This window comes from Corvus brachyrhynchos, unplaced genomic scaffold, assembly GCF_000691975.1.
Source record: "Corvus brachyrhynchos isolate BGI_N302 unplaced genomic scaffold, ASM69197v1 scaffold223, whole genome shotgun sequence".
NCBI lineage: Eukaryota > Metazoa > Chordata > Aves > Passeriformes > Corvidae > Corvus > Corvus brachyrhynchos.
The window spans coordinates 2,199,535-2,220,775 of NW_008237174.1; the positions used below are offsets into that span (position 1 = coordinate 2,199,535).

General features: G+C 45.9%; 1 protein-coding gene and 1 long non-coding RNA gene across 10 annotated transcripts in view; one reads left to right on the forward strand and one right to left on the reverse strand.

Moving 5' to 3' along the window:
• Positions 1-3,623, forward strand: part of YEATS2 (YEATS domain containing 2) — a 48,338-nt gene extending 44,715 nt beyond the window's left edge. For 6 of the 7 annotated variants that reach the window (XM_017728796.1, XM_017728798.1, XM_017728799.1 and 3 more), the window contains one exon: positions 1-3,623. In XM_017728796.1, the coding sequence (XP_017584285.1) occupies positions 1-109 (109 nt within the window). In that variant the 3' untranslated portion in view covers positions 110-3,623. The other variant, XM_017728795.1, reaches the window with a different exon arrangement.
• Positions 3,624-6,421: 2,798 nt separating this feature from the next.
• LOC108445337 lies at positions 6,422-21,220 on the reverse strand. 3 transcript variants are annotated; one of them, XR_001860161.1, is made up of 3 exons: positions 19,573-21,220; positions 11,240-11,357; positions 6,422-8,546 (listed from the first exon to the last, which is right to left on the reverse strand). It is a non-coding gene; the product is annotated as an uncharacterized LOC108445337 (long non-coding RNA). The 3 variants fall into 3 exon arrangements; XR_001860162.1 differs by lacking the exon at positions 19,573-21,220 and adding an exon at positions 17,492-19,548; XR_001860160.1 differs by lacking the exon at positions 19,573-21,220 and having other exon boundaries at positions 11,240-16,486.
• Positions 21,221-21,241: the final 21 nt, after the last annotated feature.

The window sequence follows — 21,241 nt, forward strand, 5'->3', positions numbered from 1 at the left end:
GACTCCAAGAGAGATCACAGTGATGAATATTCACAAAGCCATCTGTAATATTCCCTTTCTTGACTTCCTCACAAACAAACATATGAAGATACTAAATGAGGAGCAATGAAATAGAGCAGAGAAGATGCTACAGGAAAGGTGGATTTATGACTGAAGTTGGGTTGACAAATCCAGTATTTCTGTAGGACACTATTACATACATTTATAACATTGGGCTACTAGATTGTTACCTCCAATTAAAGATGCACCTTAATGCAACAAAACGATGCTCTGTTCCAAATCAAGTTGTTAAATGTCAGTGTTTACTTGGTAAGTGTATGTTCAGTGGCTGAACAAACATTGTCAGTTTGCATCGAGTTGCTAGCTGTGAGAGACTCCACAGGCCTGGTCCCTCTGAGACAGCTCTGCTGGTGAGACTGAACTGGTTTTTAACATGAGAAATTATGTTTTTTAATGCAGTCTACATACAAGTTGGTTTCCCCATGCAGTGAGCAGGGCACTTGCTTTGGCACTCTGAATATGAGAAAAGTCAAAGGCAGCTCTTAAAGGTCTTAAAGCTCATTTGAGTAGATGGGTAGATTAGGGTGATTTTGGGGGAGCAGAAGGCTGATGGCTGCAGCAATTTTGGCCATTCTTGCCTGAGCATGATGTACGTGACTGAGAACACAGCTGGGTAGGCCTGTCAGTCGCTTACTGAGCTGTCACCTAACCAAATTCCTTGCCTCTCTAGAGGAGGTGTCAGATGCCACCTTTCTTAGTCACCTTGGAAAGGGTAGACTGGCACAGCCTCAAGCAAGATGAACAAACCCCAATCAGGCTTGGTAAGATTTGACTGACCACTTGTGCTGCATGGGAAAGGAGAGGAGCAAAGATGGTATTTAGGGTTTGTGGGCTTGGGCTGGCTGAAATGCTTTGCTTGCCCAGCGAGTGCCTCCCCAGGCTGCCAGAAGGTTTGAAGAGTGCTGGAGGGCAGATGACCAGCTGTGCTGTACAAGTCTTAATGTGGTAGCAGTGTTCACTAAGTATCAGCCTAAACTGTGAAGTGCTGTGGGAGCAGCACTGCTTTGGCTTAATTTCTGTTCAACACAGAGAGGCCTGGTAGGATTGAAAAATCAAAGATTTGCTGCTTGTGGGGAGATCCTCTGATATCTTGACTGCAGGAAGAAGTTCTGCTACTAACCCCAGCACTTACCTGTCTCAGGAACACCACTGGTGAGGGAGACATGTCTGCAGCCTGGCTATCAACATCTTGCTGAAGAAAGCTTCGTTGACCACATCCTGACCACCCCACATCCACCACCCCTTTGTCCTGCCCCATGGGTGCTTGCTGGTAGTGCGAATAAGCCATTGTGAAGTTGGTGGGACTCCTGTGGGACTGTCATGCTTTCAGCATGCTTGTTTTGTCTGGCAGTGCTGTCATGGGTGGAGCATGGGCCAAACAGCCAGAACCTCCAGTGCGCTGATCTCAGCTGGGTCTCTGATCTGCTGCATGGCCTTTGATTTAATCACTCTGTGCCTCAGTTTCCCCATCTCTGAGCATGGGGAGCAGGATACCTACCTCATAGGGGTGTACTGAGGCCTCGCTCTTGTTGGTGCCGTGCTTTGACAATACAAAGCCTTTTATAAACATTAAACTACAGTTATCTTTCTTGGCCTGGGGTGGGAGCAGAATGTTATCTTTTGGTGCTTTTTTGGGGCTAGAAGACAGGTGATCGTAACTACAGTAGTGTGCAGGAACTGTGAAAAATGCTTCAGTTAGAGGGTGGTTTCAGACTTGGAAGGAGAGTAGTGTAAGTTTGATGCAGTTGTTAAACTGAAGAAAGCACTATGTACCTCAGATGGGATGCCACCTGTCTTCTCCACCTTAAATAAAACTAGGGTCTGCAGGAAAGCCCCTCTCAGCTCATCACAGCTAACAGGGAGCTGCAGCTCTGTTGAATATAAGAATGGCAGAACCTGACCCCTGAATCTAGGAAATGGGACCAATGGATGAAATCCAAACAGCATTCAGAGAAGGACTTAAATGCCCCCTAGGAAGGACATTACAGATGCTCTGGATTCAAAAGCTAATCCTGGATTGTTCGGGTGAGCTGAGTGCAGGATTGCCTGCGAAAGGAAAGGGCAGAGCTTAGCCCTGACATTACTTTATCAGCGGAGGTCAGTGTGATGGAGTTGAGCAGCAGTGATTATGTTTCAGCTCAGTGTTGAGTTGGGAGGAATCCAGGTAGCTGGAGAACTGCAGGCCCCATGCTTTGTAGGCTGTAGTGAACTTGGGGTCTGTACTGCTTTCAGGCATCCCTGTACACAGCTTTTATGAAAGCTTTTATGAAGGGCATTTTCAAGATCCCTGTCACTATCATGACAGCCTGCAAGTTCTGTGGGAACAGCCTTTTGGGCAAACTCAGTTGTGCTATGATCTGCAGTGACCTCAAGTACTGTGTTTTGGGTGCCACAATATAAAAAAGACATTAAGCTATGGGAGTGCATCCAGAGGAGGGCCACAAGAATGGGGAAGAGTCTGGGGGTGAAGCCACATGAGGAGCGGCTGAGGTCACTTGGTCTGTTCAGCCTGGAGGACACTGAGGGGAGACCTCATTGTGGTCTTCAACATCCTCCTGAGGGGCAGGTACTGGTCTCCTCACTCTCTTGACCAGTGACAGGACCCAAGGGAATGGCATGAAGCTGAGTTAGAGGAGGTTTAGGTTGAGTATCAGGAAAAAGTTCTTCACCCAGAGGGTGGTTGGGTACTGGAACAGGCTCCCCAGGGCAGTGGGCACAGCACCAAACCTGTCTGAGTTCAAGAAGCGTTTGGACAATGCTCTCAGACACATGGTGTGACTTGGGGTGACCTGTGCAGGGTCAAGAGTTGGACTCAGTGATCCTTGTGGGTCCCTTCCAACTCAGCATGTTCTGGGATTCTATACACATGCATTTCCAGCCCCTGTCTCTTGCAGGTTTTTTTTCTGGGATTCTGTAACACCCAGAGCAGCTTTTGAGGATGCAGGAGTTTGTCTTTGGGCATCTGTTTGCAAATTGTGGCTTCTTTTGCCTGTGTCCTGCTTTTCTGTGAAGAATGGAGTTTCAGAAAAAGTCCTGAACCTGGCCCTCAAGCAGGCAGGTACAGACCCCTCGTTCTTAATGGGGTTCTTGTAGTGGAGATCTATTGCTACATTTCTGAGCAACCACAGGTTATTCTCCTAGGAGATGCTATATTATTAGTATATAAAGTTTGCTGAAGAAAAATAAACTGTTAAAAGCAGATAGAAAATGACACATTTGTTTAGTTCTTCAGATGTAGGAAAAGTTTGCAACAAGTTCTTTGCATTTTGAATAGTGGGAGAAAAATTTGTTGGTGAGAAGTTCCTGTGGGAATTGCTTGGAGATAAGTTAGAGGTTGTGGAATTTCACACATCCGTTCCGGTGTTTGTGGAATGCTACAGGTGCGGTGTGGTGAAATGTTTCGTATATTTCTCTGGCTTTCTGAAGAGTTAAAGATCTCTTTACAAATATTGCCCCTATTTGTAATGCTGAGTGTTTAAATCCTTCATGTTATCTGTATTATACTGTATAATTGTGTAATATACGTATGTTTACAATAAATTCTTTTATTAGCTGTGCTAGGATTGTCTTGACTGTCACCTGTCACTCAGTTTCTCCAGATCCACAGATACTTTTGTGCTCTGTGTATTCAGAATGTCATAGTTAGTTCTGTATAAGAATTTGTAGTTGAGGAATTGATCTGAAGGAAAATGTAATTTTTCCCTTTTCTAGTTATTTTAAAAAGCTCCTGGTTTTGGAAGCTGGGGGAAGAGAAGCCAGGAGCTGAGCGCCTCCAATCTTTCATCTTCCAGAGCAACCCGTTTAAATAGCAAATCATTGGTTTGTGAGGAAGACTTTTGAAAAGCAAGGTGGGTCGAGGTTGGCCAGCTGCCAGACACCTGTTACAGTGGGGATTCTGTAACACGCATATCAAACAAGGAGGCCCGTGGAAAAGAAATATATATGGACGGATTCTTGACAGCTGTTTCAGAGATGTTTATTTCTCCAGCCGCATGGCCGGGGCTCTGCCCAGGAACTGTTCCAGTCACGGGACCAAGGGTCCTTCTGCCCGCGCAGGGAACACAAACCAACCAATGGGAACGAGGCTGAGCAGGGGCAGGGAAACCCCGTGTCTGTGCCCTCAGGGCCCCTCTCCCAGGGCTCCATGGTAGGGGGAGGAGAGCCCGGCAGACACCCACCCAGCCAGCCGCTCTCACTCCTCCCTGCAGAACTCGGGAGACGGTAACATGTTTCATGTGGATCAGGATAACGTACCACAGAATCACTCACTACGTTTGGAAAACATCTCTAAGGTCATCAAGTCAAATAGTTATCCCAGCACTGCCAAGCCCCCACCGTTAACCACGTCCACAAGTGCCACATCTACTTATCTTTTAAATCCTCCCACAGATGGGGACGCCACCACTGCCCTGGGCACATCAAGGTAGGCTGTAGATAAAAACAGGGCCGTCGTGTACTGGTTACTGCACGGGCAAAACAGGCTCGACTTGGGAAAATTAGTTGAACTCACAGCCAAATAGAAGCTGGATGGTGAGAGGTAAAGACAAAACCCCAACCCTCCCCCTACCCCCCTCAACCAAAAAACCGGAACAAAAGCCCAAAATGCTTTCCCTGCCGACTTTTCTTTCTCAGAATGGTGTCTTTAGTCCTTCACTGCTACCTGCTGCCTCCCTCCCTCAGGCCGGCCCCGGCTCCTCCGAGGGCTTCGGCGCCCTCAGCTGCCCGGGGGCGGCGGGGCCACGGGCAGCCTCTCCCCTCACAGAGACCCTCCCATAGCTCCCTCCCCTCACAGAGGCCCCCCATTCCCTCACTGAGACCGCCACACAGGGACTTCCCCCTCTGACCCCCTGCCCCCAGAGACATACCCCTCCTCCATGATTCCCCTTCCCCTCACAGAGACCCCTCCTCAGCTCCCTCCCCTCAAAGATCCCACCGTCCCCCTGCCAGCGCTGGACACCAGCCCGGTTTGCATCTGATTGTTCACAAAGAAATTAGTGTAATGTAGAGAGAAATGTGCACTTTATGAAAGCAAGCAAATCAGTATTGTGCTGCTTGTGAATTTTCCAAGTTCACAACAAGAACTCTCCTGAGCAATGGTGTATTTCCCACGCCAAAGCTTAAATTGAGCATGTGGCAGTGCAGGTATTCACCGCTCCCTGACACAAAACTCACCTTCAGCATCCCAACAGGCCAGGTGTCAGCAGGATTAAACAAAACAAGCAGGTTCAGTGTCACCCTAGAAGTAGTACATTCTAAAGTTACAGGTGTAAAGCCTTCCTTTTTAAAGGACATTTCTTTATGTGTCAAATAACCCTTACTTGCAGTGTGAGTCACAGTCAAAAATCCTTGAGAGACTTGGACATGGGCCCAGAGCAACTGGGAAGACAAATTCTAGTGTGAGAGCAATGTTGGAAGCAATCCTGGCATCACTGCTCCCTGAAGCCCGCAAAACTCATGTAGATTTGACTTCTTCAGAGGAACTTGGTGTGATACCTTTTAATTTGGCTGAGGCAGGTGTTTTTCATACAAATCAGGTAAGTTGCAGACATTGACAGCGAGTGGCATCACCCTGGACCTTATAGTGGTAAGTACCTACTCAGTTTTCCTTCTGTTCATTGAGCAGCAGCTTGTGAGACTTTGGCTTTCTCCTGGAAGTCTTTTGAGGTGTAGCTAGAAGAGCTGTTGCACTGTCTAGGGAAGCCGGTTGTGTCTTCAGCACTGTTACTGACTGAAATGTTCTTGGGAATAACTGTAAAGCAATGGTCACTTTTAACATTCAAAGCTATCACCTTTTCCTGTGATTGGTGTGAGATGGCAGAATGAAACTGAGGTGAAACTTTACAGGGCACAGTGTGGGTACTGCAGAAAGGGGTCTTCAGAACATGGCATCTACATCGAAGTGGATCTAACCTCTGTGCATTCGATAGGGAGTGCAGCACACTGGTGTCGTTGGTTCACCCCCTCTTCCCACTCACAGTCATGGACTGCTTGCTGAATAGTTTGCTTTCCTTTTGAAAAGGTCTGGGGAAAGTCCTGTAAGTGATTATGGATTCTGCAGAGCAACAGCTTTCCTTTGGAAAGCAGCTATGCTCTCAGACAGGCAGCTGGGCCACAGCTCTGAATGTGCCTTGGAAGCTGTCCTTGCTGGGGGCGGCGCCTGGGGGTAAGCTCCAGGAGTAAGCAATTGACTGCTGATGGCTCTGAATGCATCCCTGACACCTTGCTTGGCATTCAGTGTGCCCTGCTGTCCTGCTCGTGCAACCCGGCAGACAGACATGCAGTGACAAATTATACTGCAAGGTTGAATACCTGAGGGTTGTATTTTACAACAACAACAACAAAAAATATAGGAGAGAACCAATAGCCAAAATACATTTTAATTTATTAAATTAAATCCAGTCCATTTGATAAAATACAAGCTTATTATATTACCAATTTGTTTAAACCTGGGTAATTTTTTTTAAGAAATACAGTCAATTAAGAATAGATAATAGACAATTTCCTTTTTTCTTTTTTTTCCTTGCTGTTAATAAAGTCCAGAATTGAAATGAAATTAAATTGTTTGAACAAAACTGTTAAAAACATTATAAAGAGATTAAACAAGCAGATTGAATTCTTAGAAACATCTAACATGCAAAACTTTTAGCACAGTTTGAATGTTTCAAATGAATTTCCTGAAAAATTAATCTCCTGAAAAATTATTTTGGCAAGCACTGGGATTGCTGTAGGTTTATCCAAGGATGAGTGTGGGAAGAGCCATCCCTTGTCCCAGCCAAATGCAGCTTACTGCAGGTGTTCCCTATTCTGGTGGTTGTGTTCAGTCCCACTGTAGTGAACAGAGATGGCACCATTAAATTCTCACATCATGCAGTGAGAAGATGCTGTCTGCATGTATTCCAAGTACTATTCACATGCCAACAGCTCAAAAATTGTTCTTACGGGAATTATCAGCAATATGTATGTTTTTGCAGAATCCCCGAAGTTCATTAAATTTGCCTTAGACTTCAGCTAGTAGGAAGGTTAAGAAAAAATCCTCCTGTTAAAAGTCTGTTTCATTACAGATGAATGAATATCTGATCACTGTTCAAGTCTGAGGATAGTTTCCCTTTGTTCTGGACAACACACATGTGTTGCAAACACAAAGTAAAAGTTTTTCAATTTGTTTTCCAAAGTAATTAGTAAATCCATTAAATAAGCAGTAGGCTAATTATATTGCATAAGTTATTGAAATAGAAATTGTAAAGTCTTGATGAACAAAGGCTAAAAAAATCGTTTCTTAAAACACGTGTACCTCAGCAAAAGATCAATGCACAGCAGTCTAAAAAAATCAGCTTCAGAACAATGACACTTGAAATGGCCTATCTTAAAAATGACAGATGGCTTACATTCTACATTACATTTTTCTTTAAGAAGAATTTCTAAGTAACATTCGCTTGTGGTTGTTCCTAGCATTAGCATTACCAATGTACAGGCAATAATTTAGGAATTTCAAGGCAATATTTTCCACCTTGCATATGCAAAGAGTTAACATTTATTAAAAGTATAAGCATATCCTTTTCATTAAAGGATCACAAATTGCTTTAGGTAATATCCATGTACAATATTTACATTCACCCTAACAGCTGTACAAATTACATAAGTATCTTAGCTCCTGTGGAGGAGTCTGGTGGGTGCCTGACAGTATCCATGCACTCTTCTCCAAACCAGTCTGGTGCACTGCTGTCAGGGCTGCCTCCTGGAGTTCAGTCCCCTCTTGCTTCTGCATCAGCTCTCCAATTTTGGAAATATCCAGCTTCCCAGCCTTAAACGCCCAAGACATTGCATGTGCCGGATTTATTTTATAGTTCAATGACATTGGCTTTCTCCAGTTTCTAAAACAACTCTGGAAGTTCAGACCAGCCCCTTTGAAGCTGTGCTTTCTGGTGATGCCATTTGAGGTGCTGTTCCCAAAACCCCTCAAGAAGCTCAGAAGTCAGCCAGACTACTCCCTGTCTTTCAGTGGCCTACTTAGAGGGTGTTGCTAAATAAAACTGGTTTGGGTTTTAATTATCCATCCCACTTGCGATTGTTTTCCCTCCTACCCTGTGTATTTCTGTGTAGGGATGTTGTCTGCAATCCTGCTTTTGCTGCCCAAAGTCAATCTCCTAATGTGATGCCAGCTGGCATAGCAATGAACCTGCTCCTGTGAAAAACTAGGTCACTCCTTGCAGTGTGTTTTGCCAGCTCTGAACCAAGCGCTTTGCGGTTTGTTGTGTTAACAGAAAGTGTGTGTGCATATCATTAATCACTGGAGCTGCTTTTGATAACGCCGGTTCTTTGATCTTAACACTCCTCATCAAAATTGCATAGTGATACATCTTAACAGAAGCTCCGCGTTTAAGCTGCCTGGGTGTGAGGAGGGTCCAGGTTCACACGTTGAGGATCCGTGATGGCGCCTGGAAAACAGCAGAAGGGTTGGGGGAGAACCTGGTCTTCACCTCTGGGATCTAGTGGGGTGAGGAAGGGAGAGAAACATTAGTGTGACACAGGATACAACTGTCTAGAGAGTTTGAGGGGACTGGGGTATTATGAGGATCTATCTGCTCTCCCTGTGACCACTACACAGGTGTTAGCCCTTGGCTAGGCATCAGTGAGATTGGCCTTGCTGCACAGGTTGATTCAAGGGCAGGTATGATGTTGGGCCAGCGAGGAGGGGTTTAGTTGTAACCTAGCCCTTGGGATGCTGGGCAGGCTTTGGCTGGACTCGGCCTCTGCACGATGAAGAGCTGCCTCTTCACAAAGCCCTGCTGGCAAACACTCTATGAGCATCACAACAAATTCACTGCTGGATGGGTGCTGGATTTAAGTGAGAGAAATTACAGTGGTGTGTGTCTGGTCCTTAGCCTTTTGGAGAATGCCATCCAGGATCCATCAAAATGCTCCGTTGTAATGCTTTATGGGGCCACAATCTATGTCTGCTGTGAATAGAGGTGCAGACCTGGAGGACCCAAAGGAGAAAAACTGGTTACTGGACATGCCAGGCTGTTAAACTGCAAGGACTTGGATAAGGATGTAAACTTCTCACGTCTGGAGGAAAGGCAAAGATAACAATGGTTGCTTTCTCTGATGTCTGTGGAATCAGAATTTCATGCAATATGTAGCTGCTGTAGTTGTACTGAAGCATGAAGGACACCTGGGTGCTTCTGTCATCCCTAATGCTGAAAACTCAAAGGATTTGAAATAGGACTGGCCATAGATGTGCATCCAGCCCAGGACTTGGGGTGAATCTGGCCATAAAACATGAAAGGGTAGAATGCTCTGCTGGGTTTGCTGCATCCAAACAAAGAAAGAAGTGCAAAACTACAGGCAAAGAGAGTATAGGGAAATAGGGAAAGCTATTGATCTCTGGTTGATGTTGTTTCATTGTTCTGATTTTTCCATTCCTCTGGGGATGCATCTGACACACTAAGGAACAAGTGAGTTGTCACAAACAGTATATGCACAGCTCAGTGGCTGGGGAGAACCAGCAGCCTGAGTTCTACATGCAGGCTGTCAGGACATATAAACCTGATTCTGACATGTCTGGCAAAGCCAGGGACTTCAGGTAAGAGGGAAAGTCCTAATGGCCAGCTGAGATGGTGTCTGAACCAGGGAGAGTCTGACTTCTCTTTGAACTGGTGGCTCCTTGGCACCATCTTCATTCCTCACTACACCTTTGCCATGCTGTCTGTTAGGAAGATTCTGATGGTGCCTTGGGGCTCCAGGAGGTGGGACCTTTGCTTGCATGATTCAGAGTACAGCGTCCTTGGTAGCAAGTGTTTGTGTCTGGGATTTTAGACTTCTCCTTCCCTTCCTCAAGAACTGGGAAAGGGACCTTCAGGGGTTTATCTAGGACCCCCTTCTTTGCATCCTATCTGACAAATTGGAAAACACTGTATTTTGACCCCTTAGGGTCAAAATGCAAAATTAAATTAACAAGGGTCAAATACAAGGTTTAAGTGTTAAATGCAAGGTCTATCCTCATTGCTGCACCTCAGTAAGCAGCCCAGACTAATCAGAGCAAGAAGGAAGTTTTGGTGAGGTTTGCAAATTCTGTTTTGCCTGAGGTCACTGTCCCACTTTCAGCATAGCTGGCTGTACCCATCGTGAGCCTTGTCGCAGCAGTGTGCCAGCAATCCTCTGCGGAGGAGGCACTTGACTGTCTGCTGATTAAACACTTCTTCCTTGTCTCCTCCAAGGCAAAGATTTACTTTTTACATGTGGCCCTGGAGTAGCTGCTATTACCTCTACTGGCACAGCACATTGCAGCTAGGGAGTTCCACCCCAGCCCCGGCTCTGCATTCTAAGTCACTCAGTGCAGCCTGCGAACAACTCCCGTGGTTGGATGGGAGGTGCTGTTCTCTTTCGTGGTCTGATGCAAAAAGCAGCTACAACAGAGCCTTGTCAGTGTGCACTTCCCTTTCTTATGGGGATGGGGAGTGTGGGGGGCCCTGTCAGGGAACACGCTGAGTACAGAATGTCTCCTCATGGGATTTTCACTAGTACATGCATTTCACAATAAGAAAATTATCTTTGATGGTATAGAGAAACTCACAGAAAAAGTTGAGAAACTCACAGGGAAATCCCAAGGAAGTCTCAGAGCTGTGCAGCTTGTCTGTTCATCACAGCTATGTCCTCCTTGGCATTCATAGCAGGGGCAGCTTCTGCCCACACCAGCAAGGGGGAGTTTTGTGCTGTCTGGGCAGGTGCTGTTCCTTAGGCAGTGATCTGCAAAGATTCCCAGGCAAACACCTGTGCCCAGAGGCTGAATCTCACTCTGCAGCCCTAGTGCTCGTGCACACTGACTGCTCCAAGTTAGTGCAGAAGGTGTTAATGGCACCTTACACACAGAGAGGTGATGACACACACCTTTTATATAAGGTATCCAGCTGAGGGAATCGTAAATCTTGAACTTTCTGTCATGCAGTTTAAAATTTTGGTCTTGGGTTGAATGATGATCAATTACAGTATGACATTGTCTAGCATGCCTTTCTGAAGGCAAGGGATGGCCACATTACCTAATGGGCAGTGACAAAACAGTAGTCAATGAGGATATGGCTTTATCCTACATGCACTACAATGATCAAATATGAGGAGTTCCTGATGTGTACTGTGGGCATTATTCGCATTGATTTTAGGATTTTTAAAAACTGCTAATTACCTTAAAGTCTGCCTTGTAGCTTGTCTCTTGAACAAAATGGTCTTCTGGGATAATGAAGCCTTGTTTTGACTTTATAGGCTTGGATGGTTTTGCTCCAGTCCATGGGCGATACTCTTGTCTGAAATGAGATTGTCAAGACAGAAGAACTTGTGAAAGACAACATTCTCACAGGGCACTTCTGCTCAGAGTGGTTGCAAAGCTAGAAGGCAAGGTGGGATACAATCAGCTTGCAAGGTTGAACTTGTCTGAGGCATACTGAGAATAAAAGAATTGAGCCTACCAGCCTGTCTCTCTCAGAAAGCTCAGACTGAAAGATGGAACAGGGCATAGACTGGGCTATCTGGATTCCCTGACTTAACTCTTCTTTTATTCCTACAAAATGTGCTCTCTCCTGGAGGTAATTGATACTTCCCTTCTGGATAAGAAGTCAGGGTGACATTTTGCAGCCCACTGACCATTTACAATGTAAAACATTGTCTGGCACGTTGGCCACTTACAATGTAAGATACCTTGGTCTGGTGTGTGGCCCTCACATATGCAGAGAACCTGCTGATGTTCCCATACTTGGCTGTGGCTCTCTCAACAGCAGGCATGTTTGCCAGTGTGTGCTGTGCTGCAAGAGCTGTGGCAGCTCAGTCTGAAATGCACACAGACACCATCTCAGCTGGCAGATGCTTACGCCAATGATTTTCCTTCAGATGGGGGAAAGTGCTTTAAATCCACATGATGATATCTGAGAAGGAGCTGCTGCTCCAAGAATAAGTCAGCCAAGGGTCATCTGAGAAATGGGCGCAGAGACTGCACTGAGAAAGGGGCAGCACGTTTCAAGAGCACCTAAGAACAGCATTGCAGGGTCTGCTTAGTTCAGCTGCCAACTTCCTTCTGCAGCTTTCCCTCTGCTTCCCTGTACCCCTTGTCACAAACAGGCCTCACTAATGCCCTTGCCATTAGGCCTGGATGCTGCAGTAGCAGCCAACTGAGCTGTCTTGTTGCTCAGAGGAAGACAGAAGTCTGCTCTGTTTGTGTATCTCTGGCAACCAATTCAGGCAGCTTCTGTAGCAAAAGGAGAGGTGATTAGCCGAGATGTGACAATCTTATTTTCATACCCTGGCATGGTTCAATAACTGCATTTTACTATCTGCTTATACACAGGATCAAGGGGTAAGACAGTCCTGAGCCATGCCCAGGCTAGGGAAATAGGCTTGTTTTAATGTGTCAAGCTTATCTTTGATCACAGCCTCTCTGAGTTTCATTTTTCCCAAGCATGCTATTTCCTATATTTATAATAGCTGTGAATTCCTCTTTTAAATATCTAATTTAAAGTGCACAAGTGTGGCGTATTATTTTAGGATGTGTAGTTTGGACTTGATCCTTTTAGTATATTATGGATAATGTCCTATGGAAGACCTTCCTGCTGTTGGAAAGCAAAGCCAGGCCCCTGTCACGGCTGTCTATGTGCATTGCAAATCTTGTTTATAATCAGTTTGTTCTTGCTGTCTTGAGCTGACACCTTCTCTGCACCATGCTGTTTGGGCCTGCTCAGGCAGCAGGTGGGTGCCCATGCAGCTCCCCTGGTGCTGGTGATGGCGTTCCTGCTCCTTTCCTGTAACACCTCAGGATAAGGCAGCATTTTTGAAGAAAGATGATTTTGGCCGCAATGCCCCAGGAAGGCAACCTTTCAGCAGGGAATCCCAGATGTGCATGAAAGCAGAGTTAAATCTGACCTCTGTTCTACTGCACAGCCAGAGGGAGGACACAGCTACTGGGCAAAATACCAGGAAAATGGTACAAAACCATCAGTTACATCCCCACAGTTTCTAGGAACTGGAACCTGCTGCTCCACATAAAGCCCGATTTCCTCAAGAATGCTGGTGGCTTTGATTCCTAACCATTCATCCTTGTGCTGACTGGTCTCCCCGCTGCAATGGAGTGTGTCTCCAGCTTTCAATGAATGACTGTGCTGCCTGTCTGTGCAGCCAGCTCTGTCTCAATGCTTTATAGCAGATCATTTGCTGATTTGGCAGGCCCCCAAACACAGTCCTTTTGGATCACAAGACCCTCATTTTGGCTGGAAGTCAAACCATTCTCCTCTCAGCCTGGATAGTCAAAACTATTTCTGAGGCACCTACATGCTCCCCACAGAATCAGAAACATAAGGGCAGATACAGTCATGGCCCACACCACACCAGCATTTCTGATTTGGAACTGGGATTTTGCTCTGGGGGAACCCAGAACTCTGAGCCAAAAGTGAAGGGTGGAGCAAAACAGAGAGCTTAGCTTAGCTCCTTTTGGGAGCTGAGGTACTTAAAACAAGAAAGAAATATTATAACCTTTGGTTGAGAAAGTGCAGCTAACTAAATTTCCTCTGCCTCTAACCTTGCAGGTTAGACACATGTTCTCATCTCCAGCTGCATAGCCAAGAGTCAGAAGGAACATGAGCCCAAGTACCAGTCTGGTGACTTGACTAGAAACCAGTCTTGGAGTCATGAGTGGAGTCAATCTAATCAAAGCCTGGGGAAGAGGAATGACCTGTTTCTAATGTTACTTAGTTTAAGATGTCAAGTGACAAGATTAGTGACTGTCTTCCTTCCCCACTGTACCCTGTGTAGTGTGACATCCAGCTGCTGCTGGGGATGAACATGCAAGACTGACTGTTGCTGCTGGAGATAATAATCTTCATTCTTCCTGCTGCACCCCTCTCCTCCCCTTGTGCCTAGACAGCAGCAGTTGTCAGGTTACTTTAGGACTCCAAGGATCTAGCATGGAGGGAAAGTAGCCTCCAGGCCCATAACTCAGTGACCAGGCTCTCTTTAGGTTCTGTTTTGTCCTCCACTGTTACAACCTAGAGGTGAGATTTTTGATCTCCATAAATAGAAATGACCCAGTGGTACTTGAAGTACTAAACCATTGGGGTTGTGAAAGAGAAAGGCTTCCTGAGTAGCATGCAGGCTTTAAAGCAGTTGGGATCAAAAGGGAAGGGCTGCTTTTTGTGTACTGCTCTTTCTTTACCTCTAACTCACTCTAGGAAGAATTAAGAAGCAGCTTTTTGCGTGTGGGTTGCCCCGGTGCTTGATCATATAAATCACTGCTTTTTCAACTGTTTCTTTGCTCCTTCTCAAAATTGGTTAATAGAGTCCGAGAAAAGGCATTTCTTTTGTAATGTGTGGGGATGTGTCTGCAGGGGAAGGTTTGATTCAGTGCAGTGTGGAAATGGAGGCTTGTGGCCTGCTGGGACAGTTTAACCCCTGTGGTGATGAGAGAAGGAGCAAGTGGAAGTACAACTAATGTACAGGCTAGAAACCAAAAAAAAAAGCACTAGACTATTAATTACCAGGGTGTTGTGATGAGGCCCAGCTTTGATGAGAGCTGTTTCACTGAGCTGGTGTTTATGTGCCACCTCCCCACCCTGGGTGAGCAGGACTGCCTGTACCAGGCTGTCAAACAGCTGAGACAGCGGGCCAGGCAGGAGAGATGCCCCCACCATCATTCACCGTGTGGCCTTGCAGACTTCAAGCAAGATTTGGGAATGATGGATTTGGGATTGATCCTTCAGTTCTTTCCAAACACAGTGTCTGCTGCTGCTGCAGCTCAAGCTGCTGGATGCTGCGAACTACACAATGACCTATGTGCTGCCTCCAGCTCTCTCCCCGTTTCATGTGCTCCACTAATGTTTTCTGGTTTGTTGAGAAAGCTGTCTGCAAAATCCTTTTTACTTCACTGACCTAGTGAAAATCTAGTCTAGAAGGCTTTTTAATTTCACCAAGGTGGGGGACACTTCTGTTAGGCATATAGGGAGACAGGCAGTGGGAATCCCAACAGTGCTCTTTGCATTGCTGAGGCTGCTGTTTCCGTACAGATTTATCTTCAGCATTGATAATCATACACCACCAATGCCAGAACAGTTGTCATTTTAGTACCTCATCTCTATGTCACAGTTTGCTTCGCATGATTAATTATCAGTGGTGGTTCTGAGCCACTGCATAACATTTCTTATTTAAGAATTGGAGAAAAAGGCTCACTCTGTACAGCTGACCGTAACTCAAAGCTATGCTGCCTGACCTAGTCTGTGTTCATTCTTCTGCCCTCTTCCTTCTCATACTCAGCACACCAGTGAGAATTGAACAGCATAATGAACGTTCTTCCAAATTTGTGGCACAGCTTGGGGTGTCTGTTATTTTCTTTTCAAAGTACATACTACTCTAGATGTCCCCTGGAGAAGCCAGATTGGTGTGTGAGAGGTTTTGGCAGAAGGTGTGGGGTGTGAAATGTCTCCTTGTTTGCAACACAGCTCTTCACAGGCTACTACCAGGGCCATGCATCTGGTTTGCCCAGGCAGAGCTGGGCAGCCAGCAGTGCTCTCCCAAGGGATAGGCTAAGTCCACTTGTTGGCAAAGACCTCCATAGGTCAGGGAGGGTGCTGTGATGTCTCCTGGTAAATGGAGGATTGCAAATGTTACAAGTCATGGTCACAGTGAGAGCTCTGCATGACAAACAAAGTCAGGAGCCCTCCTGGATAATGGAGCCATTAAACTGCTTCTCCTCTGAGCTGTGTCAGACAGCGGTGGGGTGCCCTTCCAGTCCTTGGACGGACACAGTGGCAGATTGTGCCCATTCTCCTATCCAGCCAAAGAGCCCAGCATAAGGACAGAAAAAGGGAAAGGAAAGGCTGAAGGAGGGAAAAAAAACAGAGGGGAAGAGAAAAGACATAGCAGAAAGATAGAGAGACCAGCGCACAGGAATTACAGAGGAGGAAAACAGAAGCCACCTGGATATTTCCTGTCTCAACTCTCACATCCAGCAAGGTCAGGCAGAACCTGGAGCTGTTCATAAGTCACAAGAAGGAAGCAACAGCAAAAGACTTGAATGAAAGTTCAAGACAAAAACCCTAAGACTCAAACTGTTATCTTAGAGTGAGTTTTAGGGGCTTGCTTTGCTCACAGGCAGATGCCCAAGGGAGAAGCACTTACACTGGTGTGACAGGACAGGCAGCTGCTTCCCTTTTATCAGAACTATATTACTGGCGGTGTGTGGGTAGGTTTGAGGGTCTTGACTTCTGCCATTAACCCACTTTTCATTCTTTCACTCTAACCTAAGGCTGAGAGGACTTTGAGTGGAGGAAATTCCTCCTACTTTAAGGAACATCTTTGAATCCCACATTTCAGTTCTACAGCATAGTTTGCATAACACACACCCTCTCTTGAGCCCCTATTCCCAGCCCCGCTATGTCTCTCCTCGCACACCTCCATGCCCCTCCAAGCCCTCCCTGCCCCAGCCAGGCTATGCAGTGCACAGTGACTCTCTCTGGATCCATCCCAATGCCTGGACCAAGCAAGCTTACTTCTTAAATACCATAAAAATCAGGGGCTTGAGTATTAATTTCCCCAAGCAGCGAGATACTTAAGAATGCAAAGATAACTGTAAGCCTTGATTATAAAAGATTTACTGCTATTATTGAGGATAAGCTTGCCTTTAAAGATCTTTCTGGATCAAGGATGGGACTCCTCATACATAGTACTATTAACCCTGCCAGCTCAGGTGCGTGCCCTGATCCCATACATTGCTGAACACAAGCGCAGGTATTTTCTCTGTTTTCTGCACAGCTGTAATTAGATGCTTCTCGGTGTGAAGGAGTCACCACAGTTCACTTTGTTTTTCTACACAGGCACTATTTGAAGGCAGATGAATGTACAGGCAGCCACACAATCTGTGAGTGCACCCATAGTTACGGGGGAAAGTGTCATTCCCCTTCATTCTGCAGTATCCCTCCTGGTGGGGGGATGTCTGCTTCATGGTCACGGAATGGCATATGCTAAGTATTTGTGCAAGAAGGTGGGAATTCAGTTTGCTGAGGTATCTTCCACCTACTATTCCCAAAAATCATGAGCAATGGCACAACAGGCACCTTTCCCCTTAATACCTCTTTATGAGGTTTCTTTTCATCAGAACAACATGGCTTGCTCTGGGTGAGCAGAAAACCCTCCTGATCTCAGGGCCCCTGTTTGGTCTTCTTCACTGCTGTGCCTCTCAAGTGCAAATAAGTTGGGTGCTCTTGACTCACACCTACTCGAAATACCTGTCACAGAAACCCCAACTGCAGAGACTGAGCTCTGCCTGGGGCCTGCGCTGTTGTGTGTGTGCAGAAATTTGCAGTCATCTCCCAGTTCGCCAAGTGCCAATACAAGTAAAGCTGATGGGTGGGGGGAAAAGAGGCAAAACAACTGCTCACAGCTCAGGTGCAACGTTTTCACTTACATGTCTGAAGTGTTTTCCAAAAGCTGGCAGGTTACTGAAGGGAAAACTGTTGTCTGTAGTGACTTATCATGTAGCTGAGCCTTGAACAGGGTTCTCCTCCCAGCAATACTGGCCCTGGCACAGAGGCTGTGCCTTCGTCCCTGTTGCCTTCTAACGAGGTAAGAAGATGACATCCAGAGAACAGAGCCAGCTGGAGATACCTGCTGACAGCACCAGATTCTCTTATCCTCTGTTAAGGGAGCTAAGTAAAGCAATTCTCTATTTCTAGAATGTCTGCTAAATGCAGTCAAGACCTAATTGTGTGCAAAACCAAAAGTACACAGCACCTGCAACCTACTGCTGAAGGGAGAAGTCACTTCTGTGATGCCAAAGGACAAACTCTTGGGCAGGTGCAGAGAGGCCACTCAGCACTTTCTTCTGCCTCCTCCAGCATCAGTAAGGTGTAATCTACTGCAACCCTCTGCAGCAGTCTCCGGGATCCTTTCACAGTTGGAGCACATCCCATTTTAGCCTTTCAAGTGCAGCTTATATTGATTTGCCTTGGCCTGTGTGCCTGAGCTCCCATGATGCAGTCTCATGGGGTTTGACTTCATTCAGACCCTGCAAAACTCCAGCCAAAATTCAGGGACTGGAGGGAGACAGAAGTTACCCAATGATCTGGGGACACAGGGCAATAGTTTGTAGGGCAGGCAGTTGTGCTGTCCTTTCACCTTTTATTCAGTTATTTTTTCAAAATACAAAAAATGTTTGCTTGCTCAGGAGTACAGGCATTCTTCCAATACCCCCTCCACCTTCATCTTTATTCTGGCCATAGACAGATTCCTCCAGTCTCAGTCACTTATCCCAGAGGTTTATTTCGTTCTGGGAAATGCTAGGTCATGCTGACCAGCTTCACTATGTACAGACAGTTTTGTGTGCAGCTCTGTTTCCTTCTGAGCTTAAAGCAGAGTGCAGAATGAAGTCTCAGGAGAATTACACTGTTACACAAAAGCATGTCAAATGGTGTTGAATGTTACAGGGGACTCAACACTTGGGTGTTAAGAGAAACAAACACAGTAGGCAGTCAGAATCAAAATTCCTGAATTAAAAAAACCCAAACAAACTACAAAACCTAAAAAAGTCCCAACACCTTACAGAGTTAAGCAAGAAAACCACTATTGCCATTAAAAGCATGGAGTGGACCATGTATCAATGCCAACCCTTCTGCGCTGTCCTGCTCAAGACAGACTTGATTTCTCTTTAACACTAAGCAAGCCCAGCCAGCTGCTGAGACCTGACACAGTCACAAAGTACAGGTGGAGGCTACTGACCAGCAGTGCCCACACTGCAGGAGCCAATCCTCCAGGAAGAGCCTCATAGTGTGTGCCTAACTCAGCTGTGCACAGAACCTGCTGAAGCACCTGGAGCACAAAGGACTCAAATGACCCATTTCTTGGGAGAGTGGACACAACTCCCCATGCAGAGATCCTGGTCCTCAGGGCTGCCCCACCTCCTCACTGGGCTGACCTACAGGAAAGGGCTGATACTCCTGCAAGCAGAAAAGGAGGAATCTCCATAATGTTCTCCCTAGCAAGGCAGTGAGACTGTCTTACAAAAAACATGTGTTTTCATACCTTTGCTCTTCTCTGCCTGCATGTCTCTGTAGGACACTCTCCCTTTGTCCAACACTCCCGAAGACCTCATGGGGTTCACCAACCTTCTCCTCAGGACACAATGGCCCTTCGTAAGAGAAACCCCCTTGCTCTGCCTATACCACAGGTGATACGACTTCTCTGCTGCCTTCTCACTTCTGAGGGTGAACAGTCTACAAGAAGTGGGGCAGATCCCTACTGCCAGAGCACAGTGGGGCTGTGCATGGCCACCAAGGGACAGTTTAATAAACAAGGAGGGTGTTTATGGTCTTTGATACAGAGGAAGATGAAGAATATCAATCCTTAATGGTGCTGTTCACCTACTACCTGAATATCGGACAAATGTTTGCAGCCTGCAGTGCTGCCTTTGGAAAATATGATAAGAGGAGAGGAGTGAACTGTAGTGGTTTTCATGGAAATGTCCTTGTGGGTTGTGAGTGCTCAGCTTACCGAAGATGGGTGTGTTGTGATCACCTCTTCCCTGCTTCAGACTGCGGGAGTGGTCCTGGGCGCTGCCATCACTGAAGCTACCAAATACAAACCCAAGTGTAACTGAAAATGAGTGTAACTCTGCCAAGTACATGCTTAGTCTTAAAAAAAAAGTCTAAATGAAAATAGACTCTTGTAGCCTGATAAACTATTGTGAACTTTTCTCCTGCTGCTTGTTGTGACTCCTGTGTGCTCAGTGGTACGGGGACTTAAACACGATGTTTTACCAGGTGATAATCTAAAGAAACGATGGGAATTACCAGAATAAGGCAAAAGTGGTTTGATTAATAGAGTTTTCTGTCTGCATCAGTTGTTTACTGTGCCTTTAAACAGCTTAAAAGTTTTACATGAGAACTTTTTTTCTGGTGTGGCTGCCCTGGCTTGTGCCTCCATCCTTGTCATGCACTTTTCCTTCTTTCAGCTGTGAGTAGCTCCTCAACTACCTTGAAGTCTTACTTTTTATAAAATTTTGTTTTGGTTTGCATGTTGGTATCTTGCCCCAGCCAATATTTTGTCCTGTGATCTGTAAACTTCTCGTTCTTTGATGACAGAGCCCTATGTGAGAACAGACAAGTCAGAGGGAAGGAAGGTGGGAGAAGTGACTGAGCATTTGAACAGCTATAGGAAAGCTGTGGCTCTAATGCAGTGTAATGCAGCCTTCCTCTGGTGTGAGGCTGAAAAGGCAGGGGAGGCTTCAACAACAAGGTGGAGATGGATGTGTTTCTGGAAGATGAATCTTGCTAGTCTTGTTCTACGCAGGTTTCTCTGAAGTAATTCCTTGCTGCTTTGAAATTGAAAAGTGCTTTGCCTCAAAACCAGTAATTACTCTGTGACTGTCCTGTGAGATGTGGCGAAGGAGAAAATAGCACATAAATTCAAGCACTGCAGTTATCCTTTCAGAGTGTGCATGTTAACTGCACATAGAGCAGGACAGCTGCCTGTGCAGGAGGAGTGGGATAAGCAATACTGCTGTGCAGGCTGGTAATCCTCCCCGGGGCCCCCAGTTTGTCTTAAAAGCACTGTAATAAATAATCTAATAAATAGCAGTGATGAAGAGAAATGTCTCCTAGGTACATAATAACAGGTAGAGGGTGCCTAAATACTTATGAATCAGTTAGAATAAAAATAATTACTCTATTAGTATACCTCATAGGTATATTAAAACCTGCCAAACGTCATTATGAGAGAGCATGTGGTAACAACATGAAACTGATACAGTATTCAGCAGCAGTATTGTAGGAGCTGAAATCCCTCTCCTCCCATGGGGGATGTCAGTAAGAACAAAAGTTGGATTTAGGTGCATCCCACCTGACTTCTTGTTCCAGAAAACAAGCATCTGTAATCGGTCATACAGTTCAGAGGGAAAGGAAGACATCAATCACATAAGTCACTTAATTTTTAAAGGCTCTGAGACAGGTGGTTTATGACAATTTTTTCCATTGCCCATTAGATGACATAGGGGATATATCCTGCAAATGTCTTCTTGTCTGACTAATCTTTTAAGGCTGTAATTTGGCTCGCCTTGAATGTCACATTCCAGGAGTTTTAAAGGGAAACCGATGATGCTACTAAGGGATGCGGCTGTTGGGCACGGACGGGACGCGGGCAGCTCCGGCTGTCGGAGGTGCCG